Source organism: Haliotis rubra, unplaced genomic scaffold (genome assembly GCF_003918875.1).
Source record: "Haliotis rubra isolate DU_JTF1 unplaced genomic scaffold, ASM391887v1 Scf272, whole genome shotgun sequence".
NCBI classification, from domain to species: domain Eukaryota; kingdom Metazoa; phylum Mollusca; class Gastropoda; order Lepetellida; family Haliotidae; genus Haliotis; species Haliotis rubra.
In genome coordinates, this window is record NW_025766803.1 from 355,026 (window position 1) to 379,251 (window position 24,226).

The 24,226-nt window shown below is 39.6% G+C and overlaps 2 protein-coding genes across 2 annotated transcripts; one reads left to right on the forward strand and one right to left on the reverse strand.

The window, feature by feature from the left end:
• Positions 1-1,845: 1,845 nt before the first annotated feature.
• LOC124280724 (forkhead box protein M1-like) lies at positions 1,846-17,371 on the reverse strand. The gene is made up of 7 exons (XM_046716707.1): positions 17,241-17,371; positions 13,669-14,711; positions 11,298-11,467; positions 10,175-10,342; positions 9,012-9,141; positions 8,409-8,603; positions 1,846-7,013 (listed from the first exon to the last, which is right to left on the reverse strand). Exons 2-7 carry the CDS (start codon positions 14,282-14,284, stop codon positions 5,998-6,000), a joined length of 2,295 nt encoding a protein of 764 aa, XP_046572663.1. The 5' UTR covers positions 14,285-14,711; positions 17,241-17,371; the 3' UTR covers positions 1,846-5,997.
• A 149-nt stretch (positions 17,372-17,520) lies between these two features.
• LOC124280728 lies at positions 17,521-23,621 on the forward strand. Its single transcript, XM_046716712.1, has 3 exons — positions 17,521-17,595; positions 19,832-19,998; positions 22,706-23,621. Exons 2-3 carry the CDS (start codon positions 19,834-19,836, stop codon positions 23,369-23,371), a joined length of 831 nt encoding a protein of 276 aa, XP_046572668.1. The 5' UTR covers positions 17,521-17,595; positions 19,832-19,833; the 3' UTR covers positions 23,372-23,621.
• The last annotated feature ends 605 nt before the right edge of the window (positions 23,622-24,226 follow it).

The following is a 24,226-nucleotide window of genomic DNA, read 5'->3' on the forward strand; positions in this document are numbered from 1 at the left end:
CAAATCGATATTATGATGGATAGGATAAAATTATGTGGGTATCAATACTGACGTTCCGATGAACTCTATATTTGCAAATTATGGAACAAATTTTAATGGCAACAAATACATTATCGACTAATACAAAACATATTGGTGACAAACCAAATAATACTATTGGCTTTACTAACTATTGTGAAGCTAAAGGGGTTAAAATCATAATTTCTAATCCATCTTGGGCGAGTTCTTCACAAAATCTGTTAATATTGCCTAGTTATGATCGTCTGAGCACTAGATCAAGATCAAGATAGTTTATTGCACATAAGGCCCCCGGCTCGTATTCACTATTAGTTACACGGTGTTTTGAAAGGATGTACGGGACTGTACTTGACCCTTGTAAATTCCGTATTTCCTGAGGCGCAAGGAAATACGGACTTTACAAGGGTGTTACAGTTCCGTACACCCTTTCAGAACACCAGGTGACGAATTTATTACCCTTAAGATCTTTTTATTTAGCTTATCTTTAAACAACAACATTCAATCGTCGGCAGAAAGAGACGAAGACGTTTCGCCACGAAAACGTTACTTGTTGGTCCCTGCCTGGCGCTCGGCATTTATGGGTACAACTAGGACTGGTCGGCTCGGAGTCGGTATAATGTGTTGTACAGCTGGAGCAACCCGTGGTCTGGCGTTATAGTATTAAAACGTCACCCTAGGCCCTTCTGTTGCAAACATGGCAAAACAGCCATTTGCAAAATCAAGTTCCCCTCAATCACAATAATTGGCGACCTTGCCAACGGGCATACTCCTCAGAGAATTGTGGGTCATTGTGGCCGACCTTTGGTTGTTGGTTGGTTAGTTTGTTGTTTAACACCGCAGTCAGCAGTATCGGCGGTCTGTAAATAATAGAGTCTGGACTAGACAATCCAGTGATCAACATCACGAGCATCGTTCTACGCAACTGGGATACGATGACGTGTGTCAACCAAATCAGCGAGCCTGACACCCGATCCCGTTAGTCACCTCTTACGAAGACCAGTTCTAACCCGGAGCTTCAGGGGTAGCCAACCTTTGGTCCATGTTCTTGGAGGCTCCATGACATTGACATCAGTGAACAACATTCAGTCCTTATGCAATAGGTAAAGCAGGCCCAAAAAACATCAGGCCACTCAAACAACCAGGGAAGTACAACTTTCTGATACCATCAGAGCAGTGTAAAACTCAGTTTTGCCAATATTCATTTTAGAGGAATGCTAGAACTGTTGTAGATCTCAACTTGACACTGGTGTGTTTGTTTGTTGTTTGCATTCAGCAATATTCCATGAGGCAGCGGTAAGTAAATAATCGAGTCCAGATCAGGCAATCCAGTGATCAACATCATGAGCATGATGTACCCAGCTGAGATAAGATGACACCTGTCAACCAAGTCAGCGAGTCTGACCACCCGACTACCTTAGTCACAGCCACTGGTGTGAAACACACAAGGTGGATATTGTGCCTGGGCAAATATCAGATTCAAGACTATGATTGCAGCATTAAAGCACACCCAAGGGATACAACTATCCCAAACACAAGCACACAAGACCTCTGGGCCCCAGTGAACTCTGTGACACAATCCACAAAACCATCAATGTCTGAGGTGTGGACATTGTATTCTACAACAATACAGTGAGTAAGGTTTTATGCTGCTTTTAGCAATATTCCAGCAATATGGAGGTCAGGAACACCAGAATGGGCATCACACATTGTACCCATGTAGGGAATTGAACCCGGGTCTTCAGCATGACCACCGACCGCTTTAACCACTAAACTACCCCACCACCTGTACAACAATACAATCATGGGTAAATAAAAATAATTCCAGAATTGTATTCATATATATTTATTTTCTTATTATTCCATTCATATATATATATATATAGTGTGACACCTGAGATTCTATGGATGCCAGTGTTACACACTGGTTGTATGACACAAGGATCAACCAGAAAATGCATTCCATCCTGCATCTTGATCTTGTACAGACATTCCATCCTGCATCTTGATCTTGTACAGACATTCCATCCTGCATCTTGATCTTGTACAGACATTCCATCCTGCATCTTGATCTTGTACAGACATTCCATCCTGCATCTTGATCTTGTACAGACATTCCATCCTGCATCTTGATCTTGTACAGACATTCCATCCTGCATCTTGATCTTGTACAGACATTCCATCCTGCATCTTGATCTTGTACAGACATTCCATCCTGCATCTTGATCTTGTACAGACAATCTTGCTACAGTAACAAGTAAACACATTTAGTGTTCCAATACTTGCATATAGTTTTCACAAGTGCATAGATCTATTAACAGAGGAAACCAAGTATGGTGGGGATCACAGAAAATGTAGTCTGCAATATTTCCAAATTTACAATAAATATGATAAATATTTAAAAGATGTCCCAACACATTAAGGATTCATCTTATTCATCCTCACCCTGTTTTTTTACATGAATTTAAACAAGTATACACCCCACCCCACCCAAAGTAAAGCACCTTGCTAAACAGTCCATATAAAACAGCCATTATTTAAAATGACATCCTGTTCTTATTGACAAATTCATTCTTTCTATTTACAAATTGACCGAGAAATAATTTGTGACCATCCAGAGGAACAAAGTGTTCTTGTTCTAACCTACCCCAATGTATTTTATTACAAAGTAGATACTTACAAAAGCTTCATAGAAGTTTATTACTTGAATTTTGTTGTTGTTTAATGCTGCACTCAGCAATATTCTAGCTATATGGCGGCAGTCTGTACATACCGGTAATTGAGTCAAGCAAGATGTGTCAGGTCAGCACTGAAGAGAATCCCATAGGGATTCTACAGATTTAATTTCTGACTTAGTCAAGACATCATGGCCCAGATTTTCGAAACGTTGTAGCCCTAAGAATTCTTAACTTTGATCGGAGCCAATGTGTTAAGAATGGGCTTAAGAAGTCCGTTGGGCTGCGAATGTTTCGAAAATCTAGGCCATGACTTTAACCAACTTGCCTGACCATGGATAGAGTATAAATATTTTAACTATGGTAACTAAAGGACACAAGAAACTATTGTGTGATTGTTATGATTCCGTCTCTGCTGTGAAGCCAAGTGATCAGTTGTATGTACAATAACACTGGAAATATGCAGACTGTATACATACATGCCAAGTACATGGCCAGACGAATGAGTGGAGAGAGAGACAGAAGGACTGGAAGACAAGAGTTGACAGTGATATAGAGATAGTTAGTTGTAGGAGGTAATATCTACATCACATAAATCAAGTATGCGACCCACCCCAGCATTTCATCCCCCATCTGTATCTTGGTGACAAACTTAAATATGTAAAGGAATCAAGGATTCACCTCCAGGATGATGTAATATGAAAGTAATGGACCCCAAACATAAAGCAAGAAGGTAGGGAATTACAGAAATGCGAAATTCTGACCATCTATCGTCAGTGCTATGGCAGATCCCTGTCAAATTCATATACCAGTATCTCATTGCTGAATGAAATGGGGCCAAGACAGACCAGTTTCACTAAGATTTGTCTACTGTGATGCAATACTGAGCAAAGATGTTACTACCCCTCCAAGATTGACTACAAATCTAAATGAAGTGAGTGAGGTTCTTTTCATCTTTCTCAAATACTTCAGCTTCCTTTCTTCACCTCAGTTCAGAAGTCTTAATTTTATTATTTTTTAAAAAACCCAAAAAAAACAAAACAACCTATCATAAATACTCCTCTCATGGAACTCCCATGCTCAGAAACAACACCATATATAAACTATCCACAACACTACAATGGTAGCCTCAATTATTCACATTCAAAATTGGCATTTTAAAAATAGTTTTTGATGCACAGGAATCAGATGAGAGTGTTTCATTTGTGATTAATAGTGAGTGAGTTTAGTTTTACGCCGCACTCAGTTTTCACAAATTTCAGTTGATCTAAGAAACGTGTACACTCTGTGTAATCTAACAAAGATAACATAATACTTTATACTGAGATTCTAAATCACAGAAAATAGTAGAAAACTAAAAAAAAGTAACAAAAAACAAGTTCAGCCTTATAAAAATACTACTTTGTCAATACTGATGAAAACAAATTAACATAATAGTTAATAACTCTTATGTAGATTTCTCGTATTGCAACATCCGGTGTAATGGTGTTTGATCTGGACTTAAGAGCATCAAATGGGCTTTGTAGTCCATATTCTATCCATATTTACAAGCACTGGTGAACCGATACCATGTATACTAGCCCTAAAACCATCTTTCTTCGTTGGGGGTGGGGAAGTATTGCTGTAATAATGACAATGGTTGTGAATGGCACTCACAGTTGGGTTTTATGCCGCTTTCAGCAATACTCCAGCAACATCATGGCGGGGACACCATAAATGGGCTTCACACATTATGCCCATGTGGGGATTCGAACCTGGGTCGTCAGCGTGACGAGCTGACGCTTTAACCATTAGGCTACCCCACTGCCCCCAAGACTGAAGGAAAAATATCAGTCAGTTTTAGCAGCCAGTAACCAAAGTGAAAGTCTAATACTGAGCTTACTAGACTAAACAATTTTACGAGGGCCAGGTTTTAGGACTAGTGGTTGAAGTGGCAGGCTGTTTCTAAATGAGACCAAGTTAATAAGACATGCCTTGTGGCTTTGAGAGCTACTGTTTCGGGAATTTCATAAATCAATTAGCTCAAAGGTTGGTTTCACCCTTGTGGTCTGGACCTATGGAGCCTATTTTAGACTTGGTCTAGACGTTTAGTGAGTCAAACTGAATCATTATCTCTGTGAAATTCATATCATTAACTGCAAGATCAGTATACACTGTTACTGGCATACGTTTTGAATGCCTTAACTCAGAATTGCCACACTGCCATTAGGCTTGAACCTAGCCCCTTTAGCATACTTGTGACAATCTTAATGCTAAGATCCCTCTGTGGAAAGGAACCCTCGACTTAAGCTTTCTCATTACACAAGCCTTTTAAAAATTTGGTAAGTGCTGAGCTTGTGATCTGACATTGTTCTAACACAGTTATTTATTGTTTCGTCAGTTGTTCTACACATACATTATATGATCATTACAAACTATTACTTCAGGTGATATGTCAGGTGGTTTCAACTGGAAGCGACTCAGTTTCTGTCCATGTACATAGACTACCATGGGTATAACTATACCAACATTAATGAACGCTGTGTCGAGATGACATGCCAAACATTGATCCTCAATTCTATGGACCCCTGGAATATTAATTTGAGTGGGAGAGTTTAGTTTTATGCTGCTTTTAGCAATATTCCAGCAACATCAAGGCGGGGAACACCAGAAATGGGCTTCACTCATTGTACCCGTGTGGGGAATCGTAAATGGGTCTTCGACGTCACAAGCAGTGCTTTAACCGCTAGGCTACCCCACTGCCCCGGCATTAATTTGAAATGAGAATGTTTGAGTCTGATGTATCTGGTTGGACATAAACCAAACTGTAGTACCATCTTCAAACTATAACAGTACTGATTTTGAAATCTAGACTTAATCACAAAATCGCACATGAACATTGGACCTAAAGGTACTACTCGTCATTGTATTATGATAAAGACCTAGGACCTATAGCCTCAGTTTGACTTGGCTAAATCCAACAACAAAAATGGTACAGTTAGCTGTCCTTTGAAGTTAAAAGATTCTTTCTTGATTGTAACAAGCAGTTGTACGACATATGCTAGTACCCTACTACTATTTAAATATACCGCATTCAGAACTGTCTTCCATTCTAACTAAACATATCTTTGGAACAGGTTGCAAATTTGAATTGAGGTATATACCTCTAGTAAGGAATTTTGATGTTTGTCAGAAATTCAGGGGTTCCTGATACGAGTTTTAGACAAAATGAAGGCATGGTGGTGAACAGGTCCCTGGAATTATCACAACAGCTGGTGAAACATTACCCTGATAATCAAAGATGGGTGTGGGCTTGTTTGTAAAACTGTTAGGACTTTTTGTCCTGGTCTTTGGGGGACACTGTGGCCTGCTGGAGCCCGCTCCAGTTAAAGTTGGACATATCTATTGGAAGACCATCATTTTCTGTCATAAAATTAGTATCAAAGTCAGCAAATATCCGTGACAGGCTATTCAGGGGATAATCACTGAGGTTTTTACCCCCCTTGTCAGGTGAGATCTGGAAAATTCCAAACTCAGTGAGAGAGTTATTTGGGGAACGTCCAGTTTTCTGACCGTCCCCAAACTGAGGGGATCCGATCAGCTTGAGAGCATGCACAGCCTCTTCTTGTAAAATGTCTAGAAAACTGCCATCGAAAGGCCCCGTACCCCGCAGAGGCGTCAGTCCTCGAATCGGGGATGGGAGATGCTCTGGGGATATCGTAGCATTCCTCAGAGGTGTAGATGTTGTTAGAAGCTCATTCTTATTCTTATCATCCGGCGACTGAAACAGTTGTCTCAGAGGAGTGGGCAAACCCTTCTCAAACTGATCATCAGGTTCAGAGTCCGAGGATTCGGCCAAAAGAGTCTTTTCTTCAGGAACTTTTGGTAATTTCTTGATCCGACTTCGAGTTCTTTTCTTTGGCTTGGGTGCATAAATCTTAGGTTTAGGAAGACCTTGAGTTGCACTGACCTTTAACTGTTTTGCTGTTTGTTTCTTTTCAGTCTGTCCACTGGCCACAGAAATACCCTGTTCTTTTAAAATGGAAGTCAAAGCGTTTTCATCTTCAGAGACATCTGCATTGAGCCATGCCTGTCGCAGGATGTTCAGACCGGGCTGTATGGACTTGTCTGAGTGTTGCGGTGTCGGGGCACATGCGATAGGAACAGGTGTACTGACCGAGGAAGTTGTCTCGGTCTGGGCAGGGGTGCCCCCAACTTGGTGTTGACCGCTGGGGAAATGGACGATGATTGGTTGTTGTTGCTGCTGTTGCTGAGGCACATTATGGAGTGGCACTAAAGCATATGCTTGCACCGGAGATGGGCGGGGCAGAATTGGCATAGGACCTGCAATGGAAGAGTCCAATGTTACCCTAGTATTCAAGTGTGTAAAGAATAGATTCAACACCAATACAACTTTCAATCTGACACTGTCATACTCACACAATCTTTGATGAATATTGAACACCTTATTCAACATAGAAATCAAGAGTGTACAGATGCACTGAACATTCAGGGCTCTACTAGACACAAAAATATTCTCTCCCATAGGCACAGAACAGTGTGAGTGAGTATTTGAGTGACTGAGTTTATTTTTACGTCGCACTCAACAATATTCTAGCTATTTCACAGCGGTCTGTAAATAATCAAGTTTGGGCCAGACAATTCAGCGATTAACAGCATGAACATCGATCTACGCAGTTGGGATACGATGACATTTATCAACCAAGTCAGCGAGTCTGACCACCCGATCACGTTAGTCGCCTCTTATGACAAGAATGGGTTATTGAAGATCAATTCTAACCAGGATCTTCAAGGGTCTGAAATCATGAAAAAAAAAGGAGTTCAATTCACGGAATATGGAGTGAATCGTAACAGCCCCAGTCACTACATAATGACTGATATGTATAACATATCATAACAAACTATATAATTACTGCCTCAGAAGAAACTACTGAACAACTATGACATGGAGAAAGGGAGGTAACCAATGAAATCCAGACACCCCCCACACCTAAAGAAAACCTCACTCGCTCTTTTTCCATTTCAGCATTCCAATAATGTAACAATAAACATGGTGTACCCAATTAGTTCATTACAGATTTGCTTTGGGATGATTAGCCCATCAGTTTTCACATTGACTGTTGTATGCATCATGTCACTAAGGTAAGGCAACCATTTACAGAACAGATTGTCTTTTCATCTAGAGTAAACACTGTCATTCAGTATAGATATTTATTGTATACAAAAGATAGAAAGAAAAACAAAGCAAAGTTGAAAGGTAGTACAAGAAGACAAAGTCATCAATATCCCCCGCTACAGCAAAATACTCCTAATGAATATGTCTACTAGTTATGATCATGTCAAATCTTTGGAGTGTATACAGGAAAGTTGAAGGAGAGTATTGAAAGGTTTTTTAAGATCTGCTCTAGAAAGGAACACTACCACCAAATTCAGTTGAAGCCGAACTTGTCGTCATGGAAATGCAACAAGATGACATCCTCATAGTCACAGCATAAGTCATGTTTCCATGGAAACCACTAAAAATAAAATTAACATCTAGGTCTAACCCCCAAAAGGCACATATAGGGATCATGGTTGACATGTGTACCAAGTTTGGTTAAGCTATCACCAATAGTTTAGGAGATAAGCTTCGGACAAAGTGTGATGGACGCAAAGACGGACAGAACTCGTTGCGGGGGATAATAAAGCCTAACAGGTGAGTTGTGTGAAGACATGTACCTGTTCTCTTCTTCCTGAAGCAAGCATGAAATGGGAAGGGCTGTTGCTGCAGCTGTGGGAGGCTGGAGCAGGACGAGGGTGGCATCGGGACAATTGATGGTTGGAAAACTCCACTGGCGTTGTTCTGGTTGATAAACAGTGGGATCATGCCTGGCAGCTGGGTGGTTGCCTGGATGCAGTCAACTGTAGCCTTGTCTGAAGACAAAGTTAGTTAGTCAATAGAGCGATCGTGACCAGTAAAATATCAAGTCTGAAGTGTGACAATTTAATGATTGATATGATGAACAACACTGCATGCCAGCCAAGCTTCAATTCATTTGGTCCCCTCCTAAGATCAGCACAAGTTGACAGGGTGTGAGTGAGTATGGTTTTACCCTGCTTTAACAATATTCCAGCACTATCACGGTGGGGACACCTGAAATGGGTGTCACACATTGTACCCATGTGGGGAATCAAACCCAGGTCGTCAGCTAATGTTTTAACCACGAGGCTATAAGTTGATAGGGACCAATTCTAACCCAGAATCTTCACTGGAGGCAAATACATGTACAGAACTCTGAGTGAAATCAACATCTTATGCAACAAAACCCAGTTTGTTTATACCTTTGCCTCCTGCTCTGTAGTCTTGCTTCTCGTCATCGAACTTGAGGGTCCACCTTGCTCCATGCTTCTTCTTGTCCTCTGATGTCCGGATAAAGCACTGGTAGTACGACAGATTATGCCGTATTGAGTTCTGAAACAGCAAAGACAACATGATGCTGATGTTATGTAAAGCCTCACTGCAACCAATGACCAAACAGTGTACCACAACATAATCATCCTCAACAGTGATGTGAAAGAGGAAATATGGTGAATCTGACTGCCCTATTGAAAAAGACAAGCGATTATGTTTTGAGATTCTTATAATAGTAATATGGCTAAGGAATCCACACAATCTCCATATCTACAAAATCTTTGGCATCTGGGGGTCCTTTTGATTTACTGGATCCCTTGAAATTCAGCGGAGAAAATGACTGAAAATAACCTCATTTACTTAGTGTGTACACTAATATCCTAACATTATTACTCCAACTGGCAAAAATCAAACATTTGAAAAGTCGGCATGAAAACCTGACGGTGAATAATAGTAGACTGGGCAGGCAAATGAGAACATGACATTTATATGACGACGTGCATGCGTGTGTGTGTGTGTGTATGTGTGGCTGCTAGGTCGCAGTGGCAGTCTGAAACAAAGTAGCCAATCAGAGAACAATATACAGTCATGTGAGGTGAGGTGAGGTGAGGTGAAATTGGGTTTAACGTCGCACTGGAGAATATTTCGCTCATATGATGATGTGCATGCATGTGTAAGTGTAGGTGCGGCTGCTTGTACTAGCCCAGACTGAAGCTGGTTTTATAGTGCTAGCCCACTGAGATACCATGCCGCAGTGAAGCATAAATACCCCACTCAGACACATTATACTGACTCCGAGCCGACCAGTCCTTGTTGTACCCATTAATGCCGAGCGCCAGGCAGGGACCAACAAGTACCATATTTTAACGTCTTTTGGTATAAGTGCTACAATAACCTTCTGAACATCATAATCATCTTTAAAAAAAAATCATCATGCTAATAAGGCCTTTAATTTTTGAAACCTTATGCCATGACAGATTAACTATTGTAAACAAAACGGGTGATCCTTAGGTAGAATATAAAATTGTGAGACTGAGAGAGTCTGTGGTACTTTAATACAAAATTTAACACTGCTCTAACTATCTGTACTCACCTTCCAACCTGGCTTAGCTGTGTGCTTATAGAAAGCAAAGGTTTCCTCTATCCACTTGCATATCTCCCTCAAGGTCATCTTCTGGTCAGCTCGGCTCTGCAGTGCCATCTGGATCAGCACCATGTAGGAATATGGGGGACGCTTTGTTTGTCCACATTCGCGATTTACCTAAAAAATACATTTACATGATCTACTGACATATATAGAATCTTACAGTGAGCATGTTTAATGAATAACCTACAAGCAAATTAGACATCATCTGTCCTGACGGAATAATAAAAGCCCTGAGCTCTAATTCGCAAAACATTGTGCAATAAACATAAGGAGGCTGGCAATGGTAGATATTTGATATAAACACGTTTTTAATGTGGGCAATGAGACAACTCTATACAAAAACACTTTTGTAGGATTGCAGATTCTGTGGTTTTTTGTTTCTTTGAAATGCAACAAGATCATCATGATAGACAGAAGTGCGAGTCATTTCAGTCCTGGGCCTCCTTTCAAAAAGCACTGAGGTCATCTTAAGTCACTAAGGTAACCTTAGTGCAATGTTAAAATGGGAGTTAAGGTTAACCTTAGTAACATTTCCTTTGTGAAATGAGCCCCAGGTGTTTGTATGACAAATACTTGGGGTGAAACGATGCAGCAAGGTCACGATACCATATGTATCGTGGTACAAAGAAGAATGTATCATGTGTTTTATAATAAGTCACAATCTACCAGAGCACCAGTGTAGCATTTCACCCTGGACATATATAGAGCTGTATTACAGGGAAAAGGCAATATTAAATGTATTTGCAAATAGGAATACCCATGAACATTGGGGTAAGAACTGGTCTTCAGCAAACCATGGTTGTCATAAGAGGCGACTAATGGGATCCGCGGGTCAGGCCTACTGACTAAGTTAATATATGTCATTGTATTCCAGTTGCATTGATTGAAGCTCATGACGTTAAACACTGGATTGTCTGGTCTCATTGCCATTTTATACCTGGAAACTTACTGAGCGCTGCATTAAACAGTTCACAAACAATTGGAACTTTAGATTCAAAACTCCGATTTCAGATGTTCAGCATTACATGCATACCCTTCCATCCACCATCTACACCACCAGTCTGCTCACCCGCACTATCTCCTCGTGATTGTATTCCTTCCGTCGACCCCTCTCCTCGGATGTCCAGCGTGTGGCTACTGTGGGTGGGTCTGTCTTGCTGCGGGCTGGCTTCGCTCCCAGCTGGTATGCACCCAGCCACTGAATGTTGGCCAGGGAGGTATCCAGGGACTTGTCAGCACCTTCAGGAAAAATTGATGTTGTGTTAAATGTAGACAATACATGGACTATGTTTTGAACAAAGTGTATAACAGTCTTATGTCACAATGCTCATCATGCTCATGAAATCCATATGGAAGAGTATATATCACATTTATCAGTGTAATGAAATTAAGCATGGAAGTCAAGGTGTCCTTGTCATAAACATAACATGCTTAATGTTAACGTTAAAATAAATCTAGGGGTCCTTTGATTTAAATACCACAAATATTTGAGACATTATAGATGCAGAGCTACAGATAACTTTTTGGGCCATTGAGTTATGTACTCACTTGTGTTCATCTCAATTGTGTATCCTAATTCTCCTTTCAGTAACCAACTAAATTGTACTCACCTCACTCAATCTCAATTGGGTATTTTGCCATTTTCCATTAATTGTAAAAATGTAATAAAGTTTAAATGTTAGTGTTTATTATTTATATTTGATCTGTAACATGAGAAATGATAAGAAAGACTGCAAGCTGCTAAGTTCATGTCCTGAGTGAAATAGAACCTCTCAATATACCTCAGTTGTTTTATCTATCCACCGGTATGCAAGCTAAGAGTAAGATATGACATTTGTGTGTGTATGCATGTAAGATCACATTTATTGAGTATTTACAAAAGTTCAAGCATACTTGTATGCAATAGGCTTAGTAGGAATTGAGTTTTCACATAAATATTTGCGTAATTTATGCAGATACGTAGCTTATCTGTACCTCTGTAGATGCAAATTCACCACCCAGGATGTTCAACAGTGAATATACTAAAGTACTGTCGGAAATAGAAAAAAACTGGGTTGTTTCACATTTATATCTACAATTTAGGTAGTTAATATGTGAAAGTGTGAAATATCTGTTGAACTAAGTTCGGCCTAACTACAGTCTCAGTGGTAGGGAGATAGGAAACGTTAAAAAAGGATTTCACTGAGGAGATATTAGTGCAGAAATGAGCAATGAGGTTTTTTTCAAGGTCCAAAGAGACTTATTTGGAGCAGACCATGGCTTTATGCAAATTAGTGTGTGATGATATTGTATAACAAATGACACTTTTTGAATATCCATTTTGAAATCAGACTCAGCTTCATAATAAACAATAGCAGACGTAAAAAATAACTTTAATACTGAAACTATTAAGGATGTAGCTACCATTGAGTCTCACTATCACTATAAAAAGAAACAGGTAGGAGGGGTCGTCTCAAAAGCAAAACCAAGACTGGTGTTGCTGACGGTAGTTGGGGTCGGGCTTGGGGATAGAGATATTAGCTAAGATTAGATTATCAGTAGAGACATATTCAATACACATGAAAAAGCATAAAAGATATTTGAGATGACCCCTTGTGTCTGTGGGCAGCACGTGCATTTCATGCCAAGTGAGTTGATGGTCCGTCATCATACCTGGCTGAGCGACCTAATTGCCATCTATAGTCTGATCTATTGTTTTCAGCAGCTGCTCGCATTTTTTCTAAGTTGTGCCCGATTTTACGAGTAAACATGCTTTTCTGGATATCCTATTACGCATCCCACTGAACGTCCAGTTAGGCCGATGTGGGTTATTTCGACATATGCTATTTGCAATTGTGTAAATTTTAGGGATGAAGAGTAACAGCCTAAAAATAGTTTTTTTCTATTTCCGACAGTACTGTAGGCACTTGACCAAAGTTTGTTAGAGCTACATGACAATGGTCTGTAAACAACAGTCTGGACCAGACAATCCAGAGATTAATATTGACAGCAGTTGATGCAATCAACCAGGCTTTACCACCCAATACATTTAGTAGACTGTTTGTGTATCAATAAAAAAATTTTTTTTTGTAGTTGCTGAGAAAGATTAGATTGATTTTGCATGTTTAGAATTTTTTGCAAGACGTTTGCATGGTTAGATCTGTAGAAATATTTTGAGTGAGTGAGTGAGTGAGTGAGTGTTTTACGCTGCTTATAGCAATATTCCAATTTCCAGCAACATCACGGCGGGGGACACCAGAAATGGGAGTCACACATTGTGGGGAATCGAACCCGGGTCTTTGGCGTGATGAGCCAACACTTTAACCACTAGGCTTCCTCACCGTCCATTATGATATATATCAAAACCTGTCCTTGGACAATATTCAATATGTAACCACAGCAACATGTCCTGGAAACATTATTATAACCATGGCAACCCTGAGTCATAACTGAAACCTTACCATCATCTGAAAGCTCTGTATCTTTCTTTTCTATGCTTGCTGACATAGGTCGTCTGCTGAATGTAATCTTGGTTTCGATTGGCTGACCAGGGCCTGATTGTGTGGTTGTAACGGAAGATGGAATCATCTCTGGTGTGCCCTGAGAGGAGTGCAGCGATTGGCTAGACAGGTTCTGAGACCCTGGAGTCAAGACTGTGGATGACAAAGAAGACACGGACAGGGATATTCCTGAGTCGGGTGATGCTCCTGAAACGTTCAGTGCTGATGCTGACGTAATGGGTGTTGATGATGCTAACGGTGATGGAGCATAAAGAGACTTCACAGCTGCAGCTGATGGTGGGGTAAGTACACTGGTGGAGGAGGGGGTTGGGTATTGGTTCGGTGACACAAGGATGATCTTGCGTACTGCAGGATGGGTCTTGTAGTCCAGGCTCGGTGTTGGGGTGTTGAAGGAGCCACTGACTTGGGTAGCTGTTCCTTGAAACAAGTCTGGACTAGAAGACATCACGATCTTCGACTGCTTGACCGATCCCGCAGGGGGAGTGATCGGGAAAGCTCGCTGCAAAACAGATTTCTTTTCACAACACCTTTGACTCCAGGATCGTTCCCAACACATACAGGAATATGTGGTGGGGGATCTTCATGGATTCGAGTCCTCTTGGCTGAGGGTAGGACCAGCCCCTCAGCTTCCTCAACATCTTCAAGCTCATCATCTTTCAGGAAGAGATTGGCTGAAGAGATGCCGCTGTCATATTCATCATCACCGATATTCGACAAATTTTTGCGGAGGCCATCAAGTGATTGTCGGCTGGATGACTGGTTAAGCACCTGGAGTGACCCCGATGTCTCAGCTTCTATGACATCTCCATTCTCATCCTCCTGTTTGATGATGATCACATATGTCTGCCTTGCATCCTCCTCAAGAGCCTGCTGAGCGATGCCTCGTTTGGGTACTTGTAATTCTTCAGGACTAAAATCTAACTGGCCATTTCTACTGGTCATAGTTGACTGTCATGCAATTTGAAGTGTTGTGGGATCATCACCTGTAACAGAGTAGGTTTAAGCTGAACATCTGTAAAGAATTTAAACCGATTTACTGGTTCGATTTTGTACATATCTTTATGTGGATTAAATTCTTTCACTGATCTGTTGACCCAGCAAACTGTTTCAAGGAACAGTGGAATAAAAAATATAAATAGTGGTTAATTAGTATGGTGATGTTTGGGGAAAATTTACAAAGCTTCCAAAAGTGGTACCAGTAATAACATCAGGTGGGCATCTTATTTAGCTTTGACTGAGGCTTCTTAGTTCTATGTAGGACTTAGCAAAGTATTCTGATTACTGATATGAAAATCAAACAAAACAGTTCAGAAAATATGAAAGTCTGCAATGTTTGATATTGTGGTTATTTTTAACAGTTTCTGAGCCTTGATGTGTTCACACAAAAAATGTTTTACTTTCGAGGGAACAATTAGAATAAGAGTGGGTTTGTTCAGATAAAACTTAATAATAATAGTCCATTTATCATGTGCATTGCTCCATGCTTAATACATACTCAAAGCGCCCAGACAATCTGATTCATATCATTACCCTGGATAACCTAAGCTGCTTGTTAGACGCTAGAGGGTTATAGTCACATGGACTCACATGTACCACCAGGTACCCATTTTCTGCTGAGTGAAAAGAGGCGATTTTGAATAAACTCACTTGTCACCTGACATGTCAAGTTTGTCAGATCTTGAGCAAATATTGAAATACAGAAGATCTGATTGTATTCTCTGATGTTTTATTCTACTTTTTTCATCATTAATGCTCTACATGTATATATAAGTCACAAATTCAAGCTGCAAAGTAACAAATCCATCCAAAAGCATGAATACATAATTATGTGACTGATATCATACTGATTTTGCAGCAGAACTGTTACAGAAAAACAGCTTTTATCAAACAGCAATAAGGCTGGAGCAAAGACAGTTTGGCTAATCTGTTTAATGTAACTTAAATATACCAATGACTTTTGTAAAATATTTTGAGCAGCTATATGTTGACAATTTAATTTTTCTTAATTACTCAACGACAATGTGTACCGAGTGAGTGAGTTTAGTTTTACACCACACTCAGCAATATGCCAGCTATATGGCAGCGGTCTGTAAATAATTGAGTCTGGACCAGACAATCCAGACAATGCATGAGCATCGATTTGCGCAATTGGGAACCGATGACATCTGTCAACCAAGTCAGCAAGCCTGATCACCTGATCCCATTAGTTGCCTCTTACGACAAGCATAGTCGCCTTTTGTGGCAAGCATGGGTTGCTGAAGACCTATTCTACCCCGGATCTTCACGGGTCCAATGTGTATAGATACGGTAGAACACTAAGAGGAGCTTAGGCACACTCTATAACTCAGCAACAGTCAGATGTCACAAGGCATTGTTTTGGCAGTGGTTTTGGTAGCAAAGTTCCACAAATTATGTCATAAGGTATTGTGATGTCATTTGTAAACCTTGAGGTGCTGAATTCTAAAGGTAAGCCCCAAGTCGCCACTAATTGTAAGTTCTTTTATATATTTTACCCATCACATCATTATCACTATTACTGTCATCAGTGACAGATCAGAAGGAAGAAAATTCCAGCTGATACAAAATATTGTTTGAACAGTTACACGTCAACTCCCGGGAAAAGACTTTCGCTCGCATCCCTCTAAATTTTAACGATGAGGAAAAATTCCTTTGAGAGGCATTTTCAGAAGTAGGACATGTCTTTCAGTATGTTCAGATACAATTAAAGAAACATGTTAAAACTCATCCTTGTCAGATGAGGAATATATATATTCAGGTGATATGATTTGACTAGAATGAAATATAAGGGGGGATATGGGCGGAAGTCTTTCCCAACTCCCATCCACAGGCGTTAGTTCTGAAATTACTTTGCATGCATTCCTGATGGCTTTATTTGGAACTGTTTAGGCCTTTCAGAGAATGCACATAGCCTGCCATGTTAATTATTAGTTTAGGGTTCTATCATTATCCTGATATTCATGACATACTGTTGAAAAGTGATGGTAAAGTGTCAGTAATCTCAATGGTGTAGTTATATACAATCTGTGGAGCCCCTTCAGAATATCACCCCTAACCTTACACCACATTTGTTTAGTTCTCCCCAATCCTTTGCCCTTGGATAAAAATGATGGCGAAAGTTTTCTATGGCAGCTCCATCAAAATGTCTAACTGAGGTCATCCTGCTCAGCCCAAGTATTGTGTACATGTTTAACTTTTTGAACTTGAGTATTTCTCTGACAAAATAAGATGAAGCTTTATGTTATGTTACAGCTGTTCAACGATGGCACATGAATGTCTCTGTATTCTTTAATCCAAAAGTGTGGTATAAAATTGACTGGATTATTGCTTATTGTATGTATGATAAAACTAAAATAACCACAATTCAAACTTGTTTCAATGTTCAAGTTCACTATCTATCCATCCATGACGAAACTAGACATAACGTCCGTGAAATGAATAAATCAAAAACTAATTCTTTACAACACACACTAAACACAAAAAGAAAGCCTTACCTCATTCTAACTGTGATTTGGGTACAATAGCACTAATGAGAAAGTGACAATTCGTGTTGGAACATAGCCTAATTGGTCATAATTGATGGAAAGCAAGTCTGAGCAAGATTGTCAACCATTTTTAAATTTTGAGACACGAAATGAACAGACCAATCAGCGTTGAGGATTGAATATGCGCGAGATTTCCCGATATCTGCCTCCCGAACTCTTTGTGTGTAGATTCTTTTCATTGGATAATATTTTCATTTTATCCAATCAGCAGACTCCTTTCAAACTGCCTGTTTGTATTGATCATGGCGACTACATGAAAACATTATGACTGAATGAGTCTGGACATGTCCATTGATTTTAGCGGGCAAGTTCGCTCTTGTGTCATTGTTGATGTACAGTATTAATGTGCTGTTCGATATCCAATTATTATGACAGTCCGTGGTCAAATTTCCAACAGGTTCCCCATTCAAATATTTTCGATTAGCTAACAAACCGACATGATGTGCATCTTTCATTTCACAACAGTTGCAAATATCTCAATTAAACGATCGATGCAGGTATTATTTAAATGAGAGCCAGTGACGTGATAAAACTGTAGATACTCGGCCTATGTTCTATAAATAGACTTATTATTTTTTGTCGTCAAGGGTTTAGTTCCCTTAAGATTTTGAGGACTAAGACCCCAAATGTTTATGCAATGTTTATGCTTGGCATGTTTCAAGTGAGGGACAGCTGAGGAATGCTGAAAAAATGTCATACAGGATCAATTTGAACATATTTTTATTTATAAACATTTTTACTCTCTTTAATCAATCCTAGGAATTGATTTCTATACAATATAAGAAATATTACAATTTTTATCCATAACGCCTCCTTTGGTCCACTTTGAAACTTTTGGTCACCATGATAACTCAATGAAGAGCATAAACAAAAATCTTTCATGCTTGCCAGGCCGTTAGATATTTCATGATCATCTTTGCCTAATTTTGTTGCTGTACAGTGAATTAGTATTAATGTTTAGTAACAAAATTTTACGATTTCAGTATAAAACAAGGATTTTGTAACTTGTAATTATGAAGACATACCAAAATATTTTTTAAATATCCTTGGAATATCAAACACACATGTAAAAGTTAAATAAAAACTGTAAGTGTATATTCTGGAATATTTGACTACCACATTTTCTTGTGTGTAGAAAGGATACTCCTTATACAGATACATTCAGTTCTGATTCTCCAAATACAAAGGTCCACCCGGAGAGCGGAAGGTCGCGGGTTCGATCCCCGGGTGCGTCATACCAAAGGACATAAAAATATGGTACTTGTTGGTCCCTGTCTGGCGCTCGGCATTAATGGGTATAACAAGGATTGGTCAGCTCGGAGTCAGTGTAATGTGTCTGAGTGGGGTATTCATGCTTAACTGCGGAATGGTATCTCAGTGGGCTAGCACTATAAAACCAGCTTCAGTCTGGGCTAGTACAAGCAGCCGCACCTATACATACACACGCATGCACATCATCATATGAGTGAAATATTCTCCAGCGTGACGTTAAACCCAATTTCACCTCACCTCACCTCACATGACTGTATATTGTTCTCTGATTGGCTACTTTGTTTCAGACTGCCACTGCCACCTAGCAGCCACACATACACATACACACTCTCAGTGAGCTAGCACTATAAAACCAGCTTAAGTCTGGGCTAGTACAAGCAGCCACACATACACACGCATGCACATCATCATATGAGTGAAATATTCCAGGTACAAAGTTAGCCCCATTTCAATTCACCTCCCAATACAAAGACATTAACATGAGCATTTAACACCAGAAATGGCATTTTGTAATATTTGAACTGACAAACGCTAGTCTTGTTATTATATTGCCTGGTTGTGAATGTGCTCACTGCGTATTAGGACTAATATTTGTATTGTTTAATTTTTATTCATGGTTTCAGTATTGTTTCCATGATATTGGAAAAATCTTGTGTGAACGTATCGGCAGATCACACCATTCTGCCATTATTCACAGCAACCATGTTGATGCTCATGTTGATCACTGGACTGTCATGTTCAGACTCGATTATTTCCAGACTGCATTGAGTGCCATCTTGTAGCTGGAATATTGCTGAGTGTGGCATTAAACAACAAACAAACACAGAAGCCGTGATCAGATTAAGGCTTTTGACACTTTGAAATGTATTTTAGTACGTCTTCCTATTGTGGCATTAAAAACTATATTCAGATATGATTCTGGGTAATTATAAAACTCACCTGTAGATTGGGGTGAAATCTGTGCACAGCTCATTATTATTTTTGTCTAATTGTACAAGACAAGCACAGAACTTGAAATGTGAAGTAAAGCAGTGTGAATGTAAAGTGAAGCTCTATTGGATTGCCTTATTTCTAGATTTGTAGCATTCTGAGATGCCTAACATACAGTGATTTTTTTATATTTTTGAAAGTAGAAATAAGCGATAAAGATTTGTCATACTGTGTGACATTGCAGTAGTTCTTGACAACTAAAACAATTTTTTTCAGCCAAATATCACAATTTTTTCATTTTAAGTTTTCAATGTCACAACTTCACATTGTGATTTCAGATATGCCAAGGAAAGGTTCCCGAAAATCTATACTTGAAAAGAAACCAAAATTAGATTTTGTCAAGAGCCCAGTAAATGGCCCTGAATGTCCTCTCTCCCCAGTTCTTGGGGCTCTTCATCCTCTCACAGCCAAGGCCATAGCTGCTGATGAATCTAACCTCACATGGGTACGATGTTCTAATTTCAGTTTCAAAATGTTTGAATTAAATGTCGCTCATTAAACGTGTAAACTTTTTCATATTTTTGGTGGGGTTACCCATCTTTAATTATCCAGCATATTATTATATCTCCCTACCATTATGGGCCTAGATTTTGGAAGCTCTCTTATCGCTAAGATAGTCATAAGTGCCATTTATTAACATTAAGTTACGACTATCTTAGCGCTAAGAGAGCTTCGAAAATCTAGGCCATGATAAATTTACCCTTTGACCCACCACCAAATCTTTGTTGTGGATTAGTGGTGGTGTGGCCTTGTGGTTTTAAAGCCCATTTCTGGTGTCCCCTGCTGTGGTATTGCTGGAATAGTGCAAAAAGCAGCATAAAACCATACCCACTCACTTACTTTGTTTGTGGTGGGAGTGAAGTCACAATCTGCATGGCCCATATTGTTAACATAGTAACTTAGTCGTTTGTGAGTTTGAACAAATTGTAATGATCCATTTTCACAAGGTTTGCATAGATCTACATTGACAATAATGGCCTTTTTGACCGAGCCCTTGTTTCAAATAAAGGATTTTACAACAAATCCAATGAACTTCACACAGAAAAAGGTGTAACTGTTTTCTTGAGCATATTGACAAGGGGAAGGGGGTCCTTGGGCTACCTGGTGTTCTGTTGTATTGAGCTGCATTGATGGACTGCCTCTGTGGTGTAGTGGTTAGAGCGTCCGCCCGGAGAGCGGAAGGTCGCGGGTTCGATCCCCGGCCGCGTCATACCAAAAGACGTTAAAATATGGTACTTGTTGGTCCCTGCCTGGCGCTCGGCATTAATGGGTACAACAAGGCCTGGTCGGCTCGGAGTCAGTATAATGTGTCTGAGTGGGGTATTCATGCTTCACTGCGGCTTGGTATCTCAGTGGGCTAGCACTATAAAACAAGCTTCAGTCTGGGCTAGTACAAGCAGCCGCACCTACACATAAACACGCATGCACGTCGTCATATGAGCGAAATATTCTCCAGCGTGACGTTAAACCCAATTTCACCTCACCTCACCTGAGATGCATTGATAATAAGAAAAGTCATGTGATATCCAATGCAGTATTCATGTGATCAGTAATTTGATGGCTGTTGTGTCATTCTAACTGAACTGAACTGAATTCATCTTTGGTGGCTGATAGGTTTTGTTTCTTGTCAGCCTAGTGGTTAAAGCATTCACTCATCACGCAGAAGACCCAGGTTCCATTCCCCACATGGGTACAATGTGTGAAGCCCATTTCTGGTGTCCCCGTCATGATATTGCTGGAATATTGCAAAAAGTGGCGTAAACTAAACTCACTCACTCTTGTCACAAGGATTTATCTAGAATTCCAAATTAGGTTCCCTGGCAGGAAACTTTGGCAACAAAATCGAGATTTTCTTACACTTCTAGGAGAATTTCAACATTTCTATGATGCATGCCACAAAGATGAAGCCAAAGCCCAGTTAAAGTAGTTCTGGTGCTTTCAGTTCAATGAACAGTATCCAAACAGTAGTGATAAGAATGTATAAAGCTGAAACTCCTATACAGTACGTCAGAGGCCCAGATAAGCTGCGTATATGGGTAAAATACGCAGAGAAAATTTCCAATTACGCATTGAAAAAATAATTGTTGCGTAGCGTACCAATTACGCATTTAAAATGTTAGATACGCAAAAACGTTTAAAACAAATGCGTACGGAATATATTTATAACACTCGCTTGCGTAATGAAAAAGACATCGATTGCTATCAAGTTGTACTGTTAGTATAGGACAAGTGTAGTACTGTCAGTATAGGATGAGTGATTTTTTATGAAATCATTTCCATTATATTAAAGTTGTTTTTGATTAGGTATGACATAAGGCAGAACATACCTGCTTAGTAAACTTACTCAATGACATAATACTTAGGTGAGTAAAATGACTGAAATACGCACATATTTGAAAGCAGTGGGTAACGGAAAATGAAATACCCACTCAACATTCATAATACCCACTCCCAAAAAATACAGGGGTACAGTACCCACATGAGCTAAATCTTATCTGGAGCTCTGAGTACGTTTCTCTTGTTTTATCGCATTCCTCTTAAAAACATTTGACTCGTATTTCAGAAGTAAAATTTGAAATGGATAGACATATGTAACATTTTTAGTATTGTGTCATGTGGTGAGACTATTCAGTTTAGAATGTCTGTTTGTCATCAGATCTGAACTTGACCTGATTTTGTCATTTTGGTATAGGTCTTACAACTGGACCATGTTTATGCTTCTCAAAATGATGTTAAAGAACATCTGATCTTTTATATGATTATTGTTCATCTGTCATGGCCATAACATATGACCCATAGTCAGATGAACATGATGAAAATATCCATTTTGTTTTTTGTTTTTATCACTTTTTTTCTTTTTGATCTGGGTACAGCATTTAAAAATATGCATTGTTCCTTTACTTCTTTTGGTGGTCAGGCTTGCTGCATTGGTTCACAAATGTTCTCATATCCCATTTGTCTAGATCGATGCTCATGCTGTCGATCACTGGATTGTCTGGTCCAGACTTGCCTATTTACAGACCACCGCCGCCATATAGCTGGAATATTGCTGAGTGTGGCGTTAAACAACAAACAAACAAATAATTCCTTGGGTTAGCAGATGTGCATGTTTTAGTAAAGCATATTGACTTGCATCTTTGTTACTGTTTTAGATCTCTCCCAATTTCCTTGCACGCCAAGGTTTGAGCCATGGGAAAATTAAGCTACTGAGAGGAAAGAGAGTACATACACGACAGAGACATGCGTCATGCGAGAAGGAAAACCATGGCGATAGTAGACGAGGAAGAGCCCTCGGCAGGTTGAAAGCTTTGGCATTTGTCACAGATGACAAGACTGATGATGAATCAATTGATCATCTTGAGAGTTTGACACCGCCTCGAGATTTCTCCGTATCAAGGAACCTCTGTCCCAGTCCTACTTCTGATGTCCAGACTCCTGAACTGAAGGAAAATATTGGTGATCAAAGTCCATGTTCTGATATGCTTTTGAAGAGACAACTCAGGAAGGGAGGCAACTCCGGTCATAAAACAATAACTGATACAGTTTGCAAGGCACCAAATCTAATTGAGTCGCCTTTAAGGATATTAAACTTTTCAGTTGAGGATAGTCAGTGTTGTGACCAGTCTCAGATTCGTAGATCAATAAGGCTGCGAGAAAAGTACATTGATTCAGTGAAGTTACTGAGGACTCCGCCGCGACGGGCTGTGAAAGATGCTACTGTGTTGGTTGTGGATACTCCAGAGTGCGAATATGGTCTGAGACTCCGAAGAAGACAGTTGGCAAAGTTGAAGGGATGTGTTTCTGGAAACACTTCTTAAAACTGTAAACATGTTATGAGTGTCTTAAAGCTACAGAAGAGGGACTATGTACGTAGTGCACACTTGAGCAGAATGCTACTTTACCGTGATACCGTTGAAAGTATTCAGATCATCACTGTGAAAAGGTCAAGTTTGTAACACTCAATAGTCAGAGGATATTATAAATGTTTTTTCCCAACAATGTATCATTTACTGTCAGTACCAGCAGTATAAATACATGTTCTAAGGAGACTATCCACTATTTAAATAATTCTTGTTTTCATTCTTGCCTTTTCAAGCTGATTATTCTTGGGTCGACCATGATGTCCAATATTATACGATGAAAATGCTATATGTATCAGTACACTGGGTACCTCTGTGAGTTGACTGAAGATTTTGTGAAAGTCTTTGAAAACATTTGTCTTTGCTTAATATTTTGGCACACGATGGTTGTAGCCATAGTAGATCCAGTTTTGGAAACAGAAAATTAGCTTTGAATGAAAAAGGTTTTCTTTATAGACTGTCTACATCTGGGCAAATCCACTCGAGTTCTGTTCTGACCTGGAAGATTCGGCTTGAAAGTGTTAAAATTTGACTTAGATAAAGAAAATTCCATCTTGGGAAGTTGTTGCGAACAGGGCAAGATTGCTTGTCCAACAGATTGGCTTGTTGCTTTCTCCCTCTTATGTGAAATAAGAATCCATCTTGAATTCAGGTATCTATCACTCAACATGTTGAACGAGTAATGAACTTGGTCTGGCCTTTGATGTTTCTTTCTTATGTTTTGTTTATCATGTTTCAGGGCTCGATTTAGTGCTTTGATACTTGCACTGGTGCAACCCAATATTACAAAGTGCAACCTAGTTATAAGTCTGA

What these genes read in the sequence shown, in the direction of transcription:
- LOC124280728 (XM_046716712.1), top strand. Translation starts at nt 19,834, where the DNA reads ATGCCAAGGAAAGGTTCCCGAAAATCTATACTTGAAAAGAAACCAAAA. An exon ending in ATGAATCTAACCTCACATGG is followed by an intron (nt 19,999 to 22,705) that starts GTACGATGTTCT and finishes TTACTGTTTTAG; the next exon opens with ATCTCTCCCAATTTCCTTGC.
- LOC124280724 (XM_046716707.1), bottom strand. Translation starts at nt 14,284, where the DNA reads ATGTGTTGGGAACGATCCTGGAGTCAAAGGTGTTGTGAAAAGAAATCT. An exon ending in ATCACGAGGAGATAGTGCGG is followed by an intron (nt 10,343 to 11,297) that starts GTGAGCAGACTG and finishes TGTATTTTTTAG; the next exon opens with GTAAATCGCGAATGTGGACA. An exon ending in CAGCTAAGCCAGGTTGGAAG is followed by an intron (nt 9,142 to 10,174) that starts GTGAGTACAGAT and finishes TTGCTGTTTCAG; the next exon opens with AACTCAATACGGCATAATCT.